This window comes from Rhamphochromis longiceps, linkage group LG2 (assembly GCF_057381845.1).
Source record: "Rhamphochromis longiceps isolate RC_006_pf linkage group LG2, R_longiceps_female_GT1.1, whole genome shotgun sequence".
NCBI classification, from domain to species: Eukaryota; Metazoa; Chordata; class Actinopteri; order Cichliformes; family Cichlidae; genus Rhamphochromis; species Rhamphochromis longiceps.
Window position 1 is genome coordinate 37,814,310 of NC_140558.1, and position 12,350 is coordinate 37,826,659.

The following is a 12,350-nucleotide window of genomic DNA, read 5'->3' on the forward strand; positions in this document are numbered from 1 at the left end:
CCGGGCGCGTTCCCACAACATTTGGTCTGCTTGACACCAGCCACAGGCGGCAGACAAGGGATATTAAACATACGGTCCTGGGGCTAGAAACGGCTCGCCAAAGTGTTCAGTCCGGCCCACAGGATGGCTTTGAAACACGTGAAAATTACAGAGCAGAAGGACATACATTTTAAACTCCTGACTGTATTTTGCGGCTACAGATGAGTCATATAATAAGAGTCTGAACATCAGGAGCCAAGAGTCTGAAAAGTGGTTGTTTTACAGGTCTCTTACTGACAAAACCATCCCTTATAGCCTACCATACTACACCAATATATAACACATTAAACAGGAAATCCATCCATCCATTCGCTTCCGCTTATCAGGGTCCCAGGGGGCGCTGGAGCCCATCCCAGCTGTCTTAGGGTGAGAGGCGGGGTACACTGGTTCTTTTTTATTATTCATTTGTAGAAATCATTCTAGCTTTATGTTTTATTGACTGGTATTTTTCATTTTTCATAGTTAATAATTACAAACTCAATAAGATTGTAAACACGGGCTGTAAGATTGGATGTTAGCAACTTTGGGAGTCATGAGTACTGAAAAACAGATGAGACATCCTCAGAGATCCATCACAGCCTGTTCATGGTGGATTCACTTTACTACCATTAGCATGGAAGTACACGGTCCAACCTCTGCCAACATCTTGTGGCCAGGGGACTTGTAGTATAACTGTAAAACAAATCCAGGTGAGAGTATATGATGTAGTGTGATATGGGTGTCACTTACACATCGTCGTTTGCTTTTTGGTGATGTTACAGCAGAACTTTCTTGCCATTTATGTCTTTATTGTTGGTAACTGTGAGGTCTCTACTGTTGTGATTACATTTGATAAAAGGCACAAATGGAATTTCCAAAAGGACAAATAAATCTGAATCTAATGCCAACAATTACATTATATTACACTACTTGTCTCCATGTTCTGCACGGGCAGAATAACAGTGCTCTGGAATTTTAACATACTGAGGATATCTCAGGAATTTGTGGTTCAAACAACATTAGTTAGGTTTACTGTTATATAACATGCTAAATCTTGTGTAATTATTCATTTATGCATTAATGTCTTAGCAGCAATTTTCCAAATGCAGGTTTGGATGTTTTGAATCTGCAAATGTCAACCAAACACCCGGTTTAAGGTAAAACTAACTGCTGTACGGTTCAATTAGCACTAAATGGAAAGAGAAGGCAATTTCCTTCAGCTGCTCACTTCTTTACTGAGTGGACGCCACCGCAGCTGATACAAAATACTTGAGTACAATTCAAGTAACACCATTATAGTCAAGTGCATAATTGAGTTAATGAAGGTTAATTTAACCTCTAGTAAAATTAATGAATTCTAAATGTAGGCTATTACACCTTACATTGCCATTTATACTGTTAAGACCTGAAGCAAAAAGCAAAAAGAAGCAGTCTGAATTCAGTACACAAAGCTAAATATATTTATTTTTTCTAGAAAAATCCAAACATTGTCGTGCTTTGTCAAATGTAGATAAATAAAATAGAGGATTCAGAAGAAAGGGAGATAATGCAGCAGCATTACCGTTGAAACAAAATATGTTACTGGAATCATGTGTGCAACGTCAATACTGAAAAGCATGTTGCGAGCCTTCATACAAAAGTAGATCTGAACCATATCGGTTCTGATCAAGCAAATCTCTCAGTGAAAGCCCTTTTGTTCAAGGTTAGGTGGCAAAAAATAAGCGTCTGTCAGAGTTCTGTACAGTTACGGTGGATGAGACAATTTCTGTTTCACACTTTCTTGTTAAATCAACAACAAGCTCAGTGCACGCTGCACTCAACACCATCTATGTATGCTTTGAGTTTAATGACAAAAGAGCGTATAAAGGCAGGTATACAAACACTCACAACCACATTTTTTTTGGGGTCCACTACTCCTGGACTATAGGCTATTGAACACCTCACAGTCACCTGACCAAGTGAGAGGTTAACCAGTAAATAATGATTGGTTGAAAGAGCGCAGATGCAACAGTGATATAAAGACGGAGCTGAGGTTTGGCATTCGATCCCATTCCCATAGAGTCCGAGGACAGCGAGGGGAGGATCTTCATTTTCAGAGAGCGAACCTGTGGAAGAAGGAAAATCTTTAGAAGTACATAGATTGAAAGCAGATTCAGTCTGTGTCTAACAGCACGTCAAAGACAATACTTACCAATGTGTGATAGCAGCTTTAACCTTTATGCAAACTGATAGTATCTTTAATGAGTTTCTGCTGACTAATTCTCTGCATCAGCTGTTCCCATACTTTAAGTCTTTGCTACTACTATTACTCATTCAACTTTTGACATGAGTAGGGAATGACATGCAGCAAAAGGTCCCGGATTAGACTTGAAGGCGGCCTGCTGTATTGAGCCTTGCAGCATGCAGTCACCTGCTCAACTCAATAAGGCTAAACTGGCACCAGCTATTATTAATTCAAATATCAATACAGACCCAGAGCTTTAAAATCAGTGTGCCACTAAAGTAAACACCCCATCACATGATTAAACTGGAAAAACAACAAATATCTGAAAAATGTATGGATGTGTACGCATTCTGCATGAATGTAAATGTTGGTTACTAATCTGCTTTTTCTTGCCTTTTTTGGGTATTGTTTCTTTTTTTCCATTAATTGTAGTTTTAGTGAGTTAAATGATAAAAACATAACTTTGAAAATATTTTTTAAAAGGGGCATGATTCGTTACCATTTATCATTCTCTTTTTAAAAGTGTGAGAAAAAGAAGCTACTCCTTCTACATAGCTGGTTTCTTATTCACAGCGGTCACCATAGCGGGTAAGCACTGCATGTTTAATTTGGCAGTTTTTATGCCGGATGCCCTTCCTGATGCAACCCAATGGGATTTTTGTCTCCTCCTGGGATTGAACCGGGGCTCTTCTGCTTGTTAGGCAGTCCGCCTGGAATTTTATTCAGCCCACTGCACGGCTTTGCAAAAAGAGAAAACGGCAGGGGAGCGCACAAAATTTGAACTTTGTACTGTCTTTTGTGCCTAAGTATCGGTGAAGTAAGAGACAATTAAATAACACAGGAAAAAGGAACAAGAAATAAAATAAGGGCATTTTTTTTTCTTTAAAAAAAAAAAAAGATTATCAGACAATAGATGTAGCAGTGTGACTCACTTTACAGTCTGGGCCAGGAAATCAATTAAACACAACTCATTTAGACTGACGAAATGTAAATACTCCAGTGCATCAAACTTATAAACTTTAGATTTGAAGAATGCCGTCAATACAGACTGAAAATACTCACAATGAAGAACATGAGCGCAAAGGAGGACCAGGCAAGCGCCACAAAATAGCCATCACTGCCAAACAGCAAGCCACACAACACTGTGAAGATCATCCTGGACGAAGACATAAACAGACACATTCCCTCAGTAAATTCAGCATGATTTATTTAAAAACAATACATGACTGGAAGAAGCTTTCGCAAATAATTTCTAAATAATAAAGAATCATTTTGCAAATATATGTGCATCTGTGATTTATTTACCCAACATATTTGTATCCACTGTAGGCGATGAGATCAAAGGTGGAGAGGTCGGTGTGTACTGTCAGCAGATATAAACTCAGCAACATCACCAAGACCTCGATGATGACCCACACGAGGGCAGTGCTGGCACACAGGCCGAGGACCTCTGGACTGAACCTGCACACAAAGTCAACATTTGGCTTATCTCACATACACCGATTCTCTGTGAGTCATAAAACAAATGAGTGGAAGAAAGATTAGTCACCTTTTTTGAATGCCAAGAGCCATTCCAGCAAGTAAAATGTAGGTGATAAAAGCCATCGCTAAAAGATTTGAATAACAAAAAAACAAACACTTAATATGTTACACAAACATCCCAAAACATTATGCCTGGAATGATTTTGTGTGTACATGAAACTGACTTGGTATGTAAAGGTCTGATGCATTCACATCCTGTCTTGGAGTCAGTGGAGTGTCGCGATGATAACGAACTTCCCAATCCTGCCAAGAAACACAAATACAAAACACAAATACGACATGAATCACCCCCAGAGAAGAAAAAAAATTTAGGTCCAAGTCAGCTTGTTTTAATTACAAGGAAAGCAGAGCACTGCAGCTTTTTAAAATTGACAATCGAGCAGTAGTAGGCCAGTTTTAGCTCAGCATTTGCAGCAGCAGGATGATGTCCAAAGTGAACTTTAATCCACTGTTAACCACAGACATTAAAAAGTAGAGACAATACACTCAAAGACTCCTGAATGGAAATTTTTATGGGAATGCCTTAACCTCAAAAGCCAAATCTTTTGGTTTATAACAGCCAAATTGAGACACCTTTGTGTTGTTGCAGTGAAACACCTCCCCAAAAGGTTCTAACTGTGCAAGAGACTTCTATTCTTTATCATAGTAAAGACTTCTAATCTACTGATTTATGCACATGAATAGCGTTTTCCCACCCTTGCATTTGTGCTCTTAAATACCTTTTTCATCTGTCCAGTTTCAACATTATGCACTCCACACTGTATATAAATGCCACTTGTTTTGCACATATTCAACTCTGTATATTTTATATATTTTATTATTATTATTATTATTATTATTTTATTTTATTTTTTTACTATTTAATTTGTAAAAATGTGTATACACACACACACACACACACACACACACACACACACACACACACACACACACACACACACACACACACACACGTAGGAAAATATTTAGTATACACATCCAGAAATGCATACACTATTATATATTGTACATATATTTATTAGTTTCAGGTTGGCCATTCTTGTATTTTGCTCGTTTGTGTTGTTGTGTTTGCACATCTCTGTTGCTTGTGGGGCTCGCACACAAGAATTTCACTCGCATGTGCTGTGCCAGTGTGCCTGCACATGTGATGTGACAATAAAAAGTGATTTGATTTGATTTGATTTGACATGTACTGACTCCTGCCCATATTTGCATTGGATGGACTGATGGAGTGCATCATTTTGCCTCTCTAAACAAAAAGTTCATTTCCAGCAATAGACATGATGGCATTTTATGTTTCCTTAGGATTATTTTTAGCACATTCTTAATTCAAAATGACGATTTATGTTTAGGATTATAAACGATTCAATTAGGTTTGTTCATGGACAACAACTTGGTTAGGTTCATAAAAAGCTCTGGGTTCAAATACAGTGGTTGCCATATCTTTTAAAACTTTTTGTGGTTGTCAGGGTGACACATAAAAGCTGATATACGTATTGAAGACACAAGCTTCTTACCAAAATATAGCAATTTCAATTCATGTTGACCATTGTGAAAAACAAACAGATGTGTGTCTGTGAACACAAACAAATGGAATTGCCAGTCTGTGTACATATGTTTTTAGAGGGTACTCTATATGGAATAACCTGAAAATGAGCTACAGTTCTTGTGTCTCGGGTGTTGGATGTTTGTGAGACTCAAAGCAGTGGTGTCCCATTTTGTCCCTATTGTTGATTTTGAGCAGCTTATAATCACTACATAGCAGTTAACTGTAAATACAATGTGATCCTGGTCTTTTAAGGAACATCTGCATCCTGCATAGGCTGCATATTATCAAGGCACATATTGTTTGGAGTGGTGTCACATTTACAATCTGAGTAAGTTACACTGTGCAGGAACTGAATGAGCTCAGTGTGTCTTTATACCCAAACAAGTAGTCAGAGCATAATAATGTTCAAAAATGAAGCTGCAGAAGTGATAAAGTGTCTGATGTGTGTTTCAAAACATATCAGAGAAAATTATCATGCAGTCTTAAGTTTGATAAATGTCATGTAGTCTCCCTTATGTTGACTCTGAGAAGGCTCAGAGCTTACCTGATGTGTATAAGGGAACATGAGGATCATAAGTTTCTTCAGTACATATCTGGTGTCGACAGCAAAGAAGTATTTCAGCTTGTTCACAGACATGAATCTGCTGATCTGAAAGCCAGAGGAAATGCAAATATTAACAAAAACAGACATGAAAGGCTGCCAAAACTAATAAATACAGTGGAGTCATAATCATTTTTACAAGAGGTTGTTCCTTTTCTCAGCATTATGCATCATTCTGGCATGTTGTGCATTAAAGCTGCCAAACCAGTAAAACAACATCTTCATTATTGATATGCTGCATGTTTTTAAATTGCTCTTTCCCCCCAAATTGTTAAGACAATCATCAACTCTTATTTAATATTAAAAAGCAGAGCAGAAAATAGTGTAGTTGATGGAAAACATGTCATTTAAAATGGCAACCCCAACACATTACAGTTTCAACCGTGAAATGGCTTTGGATATGACTAACACCAGAATGTTTCAGAGTACAGGAGAGTAGCTGGAAAGCAGGACACATTACCCCTGTGTCAACAAAAATAACTCATCTCTGTGCTCGTGTGGGTTGGTGGGAAATACATTATGAACTTATGAACAACAGCAGGGACACTTTAGGGAACAAATAAACAAAACAGAACAAAAATAACCATCTACACAGGAGAGTGCATTAGTTCTGTCCCTGCTGAAAACAAAAGTGCTGTATTTAAGATACTCTAGTCCTACTTAGAACCAATATCCTAAAAGATCCCAGACGTTGGGAGGTTACTGTGTTATAGATGCCAAAACACTGAACACAACCTATACCAGAAGAGCTTAAATAAAGTACAGTAATTGAATAAAATTAAATAAAATATGGCAAAACAAATAACTCAGCAGAGGTACAAAAGACAGAAGATCAAATTAATAAATAGCAAAAAAATAAAAACTACAGAGAAAAATGTGTGGCAGCTTTAAAGCTGGACCATTTACCAGTCCAGATCTTGATCTTAATTACGAGTCCCTTGGTTAGCACCCTATCTTCCATTCAGTCACATTTGGTGCTACGTATCAAGTCTCAAACGGCCCCAAATAGGAGACTCACCTCTTTGTTTACCATATCCTTCCCCTGGTTGGCTAAGGAGGAGCCGTACATCATCGCAGCATTGGCCATAGGGTCAGCAAAGAGGTTGTTCATCCCACCACCTCCTTGCATGTCATTTGAGGGTCCTCCCATATTGTACCCAGAAGTGTAATACCCCTGACTGTTCATTGCAGGAGCTGCTGAGCTAGTGTCTTCAAACAGGACGGAGTCACCTGCGGTGGGGGCTGCACGAGCTCTCGGCTTAGCTGTGGAAAAATGGACACAGGAGGGTAAACGGAGAGTATGACAACATTAATATTTAACTGACTGAAACATTCAGGCATGCCACTTATTAACCACTGACAGTGAAATCCACTATAATATGTTAATGAGATCACAATTTAGTACTTCTCAAAGCAAGAGAGGCATTTTAGTGGAGGGCAAGATAACACGTGATTAAATAATAAGAAAAGATATCCTTTCCTCATTTAAAAAAAGAGGATTGTTTTACAACAGCCAAAACATTAAAACACAACCTATAAGAAAATAGCTTAAAATAAGAAGGGCTTAATAAAATAAAAAGTGGCAAAAAACAGCCCAATAAGATAAAAATTAGAGTCAAATTTAATAGAAAGAATGGAAATGAAATACAGTAAAAGAGTATCTAAATATAACAAGGAGCTTAATAAGCGAAAATCTATAAAAAAAAAATACAAGTGCCTGTTTAAAATATTAATATTAATTTCCCAGTGACCCTCAAAGTCCTCCAATATTTACACCTAGTTAGTAGTAAAGTACACAAGAGGAATTGGGAACATCTTTTCCCTAAGCAACATTAAAGAACAAGCCAAAAGCACTTCTGGGCATGACACCTTTAGTTGTTTTTTTATTTTTTGCTTTGTGTTAAACTCCACTAGTATCCAACCTAGATCCACAACCTCATTAGACATTTTCACACAATCCAAAAAATGTCCTTTCTGTATATTGTTAAGATCCTCTGCTCTTTTTCAGAAGGAAGTGTTTTTCTAAGTAGTAATTAACTTCCCACAACAAATGACGCACTTAGGCTGAGGCCCATTGACATGCCTGAAGCCTGACAGGTAGAGACAGGTAAGTCTTTCAGTAATTTTCAATGTCTTGAGTTGGTTTTGTGTGGTTATGCCCACACAACAAATTGATCCTTTTTGCTTTACCCGACATTTGACGTACACTAATAAACATAAATGTCCTTCATTACTTTTTCTGCAGCTCCAGTAATAATGATTTGTTGATGCAAATCTCCTGAGATACAGCAGGATTGCTTCAAGTCCCACCAGTGTTCCTCATCATTTTTCAATAGAAAATCCCACCTACAGCAATTTCCTGTTTTGGGTTTAATTTGCCTTGCATGATACTCTTACGTCAAAGCAATTATACCAGCCATTTTGTTAGGTACATCTGTTCAACTGCTCGTTAACTGAAATATTTAATCAGTTTATCAAGTAGCAGAAACTAAGAACATTTAGGCAGGTACACATGGTCAAGAAAACCTGTTAAAGTTCAAATTAGCAGAAGAATGAGGAAGAAGGGGGATTTAAGTGACTTTGACCATGTCATGGCTGTTTGTGTCAGTTGGGCTCATCTGGCTATTTCAGAAGCTGCTTATGTCTAGGGTTGACAAAGAATGGTCTGAAAAAAGGGTAAATATCCAGTTAGCAGCAATTGTCTGGGTGAAATTGCTTTGTTGATGTCAGACATGACTGGCCGAATGGCTTCATGCTGAAAGGAAGGCAACAGTAACTCAAAACACCACTTACCAAGATAAACAACCCTCCATCTATAGGTGCACAATAAGATGTGCTATTCTCATGGTAGTATCTGAATATAGTGTAAATAAAATGAACCATGGCTCCATCCTATATTGTATTAATGGTTCATGCTGGTGGTGATGATATTTTCTGAGTACACTTTGGGCTCCTTGGTGCCAACTCAACATTGTTTAAAGTAAGCATTGTTCCTGACCATAGCCATCTTTTTACAAACAGAGTGTCCTGGACGTGCACTCAACAAATCTGCACTAACTGTGTGGTGATATCATATCAACATGGAGAAAACTCTGTGAGGACCATTTCCAGCACCTTGTTTAATCTGTGCCACGCAGAATTGAGCCAGTTCAGCCAGCAAACTGCACTAGCAAAGCAGACCTAAAAAAACAGTGGCTGGTGAGTGTATACGGTAATCGTATGTAGCACTATGCGATCATATAACAGTTATAACCTACATCAAGACACGTAAGTGTACCAAATAAACTGGCATGTTTGATTACGTGACAGCAACCAGCTGAGTTTGGTGAACCCTGTGTGACCAGAAAAAAACAGGAAGTGAGGATATTTGAGAAAATTTTGCAAATACAACAATACATGGTGATTCACTTACTTTCTCGGTACCCATGATGTGGCAAGTCCATTGTAACACTCGCTGACGTTAGCTTGAAATAAAGACAATGACACGTTAGCAACAGTTCTGCTTACTTAGCATTAAATCTCTGTGCATTACGCTAACGTTAATGCTGACATTGGGTTAACACCCTAAATGTTACAAGGGACTAGCGTTTCTCTAACACCTGCTAGGTACGCTGCTAACACATACTTACTGTTGCTTCCACTTAATGTTAACCAGCTGCTACCTAGCCAAACTAGCTAAGTTAACATCATCCTCTTTTTAGCTCAAACTAGGCAGAACAAGGGAGCCGATATAAGAAGCTCTAGCAGTAGCGTTAAACATGTCCAAATAGTCTGTCTGGTCTGGGGAAAAATATATTGTTTCAATTTTTAAAGAAAATTGTGAGGATAAGAGCACTTACCTACACAGCTAACGTTGGTAGCTAGCTACGTGGCTATCAGAGACTGTAGATCCCACCCATCCACTGCGGTTGGTGGACCTCAGTGTGCCTGCGTGGCAGAAACGGTGTAAGTACAAGGCAGAGTACACAACACAGCACACAGTTCATAATAGGAGTAGTTGAGTGTTTCTTTTCCTTATGTTGAGTTACTTTCAGGAAGCAACAACTTAAAAATCGGAATAATGCAAAATAGCTAGCAAACGGAACGTGCAGTGGAGTAAAAAGTACAATACTGTGCAAAAGTCTTGAGCCATCCGTCCTTACACACACACACACACACACACACACACACACACAGTGTTGTTCAAGTTACTTGAAAAAAGTAAATAGTTACTAATTACCGATTGCTTCTCCAAAAAGTAATCCCGTTACTGATTACTAATTTTCAAAGGTAATTAGTTTCTTAGTTACTTTTTAAAAACATGATACACAAGCTGAATATGTAATAAAGCAGTAGACCTTTCAGCCCAATTCTATTTTTATGCATAATCCATCATATAAAATTGAATCAAATGGAAAGCCTCTTTTTGTTTTATTAGTTTTAACCTTTTAATTTTGAACACATTAAGCAAAAAATAGATTATATGCAACTGTCTTTGTCTTGAAAATTTTTTTTAACATTTAAACCTATTTTCTGCATGTTTTGTGTTTACACTCGCTCTTTCAAATAGATGCAAGCAAAACACAGCAAAATAAATAAATACAATCATAGATGCAGCGGCACTAAGTCCTGTCGCTCTTAAATCTATTTTGACCCCTTTAACTTTTTATGGAATCAAACTCAAAGTAATGTAAGTATGTCCACACTTTAACCGCTGCATGGTCGTACTCTCTCCCGCACTCCATATCATCTATTGTTTATCTACACACGTCTGTTGCTACCACTGACGTTGCACGCGCTTACGTCATTGTCACGAGGCCCTCTCATCGCGACGGTTTAGTAAGGCAGTAACGCAGCGTGGTTACGGGAAAGTAACAGTAATCTAATGACTTTTTTTGCAATAGTAATCCCTTACATTACTCGTTACGTGAAAAAAGTAATTGGATTACGTGTTACTGCCCAACTCTGATCTTGAGTCCAGAACCGCTGAACTAAATCTATGAAAATATATTCCAAATATATCACAGTTTGGCAGGCGTAAAACAATTTTTTGCACCAGCAAAGTGATTCCCAAAAAACTATTAGCTGAAAATGTGTCATATCTCTGCATGGTGTGCAGTGCCGTCCTTAAAATAATCTGAGGAAACTGGAGTGGAGGACAAAAGAAGAAGCAAAATAAATAAATAAATAAATATCTAGAGTAGATGAACAGTATCCAAAAGTAATGTCTTTGAGAAATAGAAAATAAAATCCAGCGAAGACCTGATACAGGACCTGAGAGATACATTTTCAGTTGAGTCATCACCAAAGCAAATGGTCTCAGTCAAAGGGTGGCTGTTAGGAGGAAATGAAACAGAGAGAAAAAGCTGAAATATGCCTAATTATACAAGAACTGGACTGAAAATTGGTACGAGCATTTCCTATGGAGTTCTGGATCCAAATCAGAACTCAGCATTATTGAAGCCGTTTGGGATCATCTTGATAGAGAAAAGAACAAAAGTCAACCGATATCTAAAGTAGAGCTTTGAATTTCCTTCAAGAAGCTGCGTTGAAGAATATAGGTTGTCATACAAAATATTGACTTTCAAGCTCATTAGATTTGTACAAACTCTATTTTTGCCTTTTATTCTGTAATTCCATCTATGTTTTTGGTGTTGAAAATAAATCGCTGCACCTATTTTATACTTTCCTAACAAAATATGATAAAATAAGGGGTGACTTAAGACCTTTGCATGATTAAATGGAAATGCAAAGAAAACCACACTCAAAACTACACATGCTGGTACAGGATGAACGAAAGAGACTGGGTAACTAAGGGAGAAACTGTATCACCCACTTTCTATTTGCATTTAATCTCATCACTTTTCCTCTGAAAGCCAAATAAAATTTTTCCATCAAAATATGTGATACTAATGACTTAATGGATTGCCAGCCACCTACACATTTGTATTCATTTGAAGATGTATTCACTTTTGTCCTGCTATCTGTTGAAATAGTGTAATAAACACAATTCAGCATAAATAAACCAAGTAAAGGGTTAACCTAATTCATCAGGGTTTATTAGGCCAGGTATTTTTATGTGTTTAGAAAATGTTGGTTGTATTTGTTTCATCTACGCTTCAGTAAGAGATATGCAAAATAGGTAAAACTATCAAATCCCAATTCATGGAGATATTAAATGCAAATAGCCTGAAATATTTTTTAAATAAATAAATAAACACTAGCCTATATAATGTGTTTAATGTACCCCAGAGCCGCCTTTCCAAGACATATTTGTTATTAACAATTATTTCAATTCAGAATGTTACCAAGCCTGGTATATTCACTGAAGAAGCCACTGACTACTATGACTAAAATGTATGTACAGGTATTTGTTATACTTCATTTCTGATGTGTCAGATGTGGTTGTTTGGTTGTTGGGAATTTTTGGAGCAGTT

General features: G+C 37.6%; 1 protein-coding gene across 2 annotated transcripts; it reads right to left on the reverse strand.

Moving 5' to 3' along the window:
• Positions 1–1,455: 1,455 nt before the first annotated feature.
• On the reverse strand, positions 1,456–9,981 carry yif1a (Yip1 interacting factor homolog A (S. cerevisiae)). 2 transcript variants are annotated; one of them, XM_085427169.1, is made up of 9 exons: positions 9,774–9,981; positions 9,347–9,398; positions 6,953–7,197; positions 5,878–5,982; positions 3,949–4,027; positions 3,792–3,849; positions 3,548–3,703; positions 3,305–3,398; positions 1,456–2,123 (listed from the first exon to the last, which is right to left on the reverse strand). In XM_085427169.1, the coding sequence occupies exons 2-9, from the start codon at positions 9,375–9,377 to the stop codon at positions 1,965–1,967; spliced, it is 927 nt and encodes a 308-aa protein (XP_085283295.1). In that variant the 5' UTR covers positions 9,378–9,398; positions 9,774–9,981; the 3' UTR covers positions 1,456–1,964. The 2 variants fall into 2 exon arrangements, with proteins under 2 accessions (XP_085283295.1, XP_085283304.1); XM_085427178.1 differs by having other exon boundaries at positions 9,778–9,862.
• Between the last annotated feature and the right edge of the window lie 2,369 nt (positions 9,982–12,350).

Excerpts from the sequence above, each read along its gene's own strand:
- yif1a (XM_085427169.1), bottom strand. The coding sequence starts at position 9,377 with ATGGACTTGCCACATCATGGGTACCGAGAAA. Across the intron at positions 7,198-9,346 it reads ACATCATGGGTACCGAGAAA|CTAAGCCGAGAGCTCGTGCA; the intron begins GTAAGTGAATCA and ends ATTTTTCCACAG. Across the intron at positions 5,983-6,952 it reads AGGATATGGTAAACAAAGAG|ATCAGCAGATTCATGTCTGT; the intron begins GTGAGTCTCCTA and ends TCTGGCTTTCAG.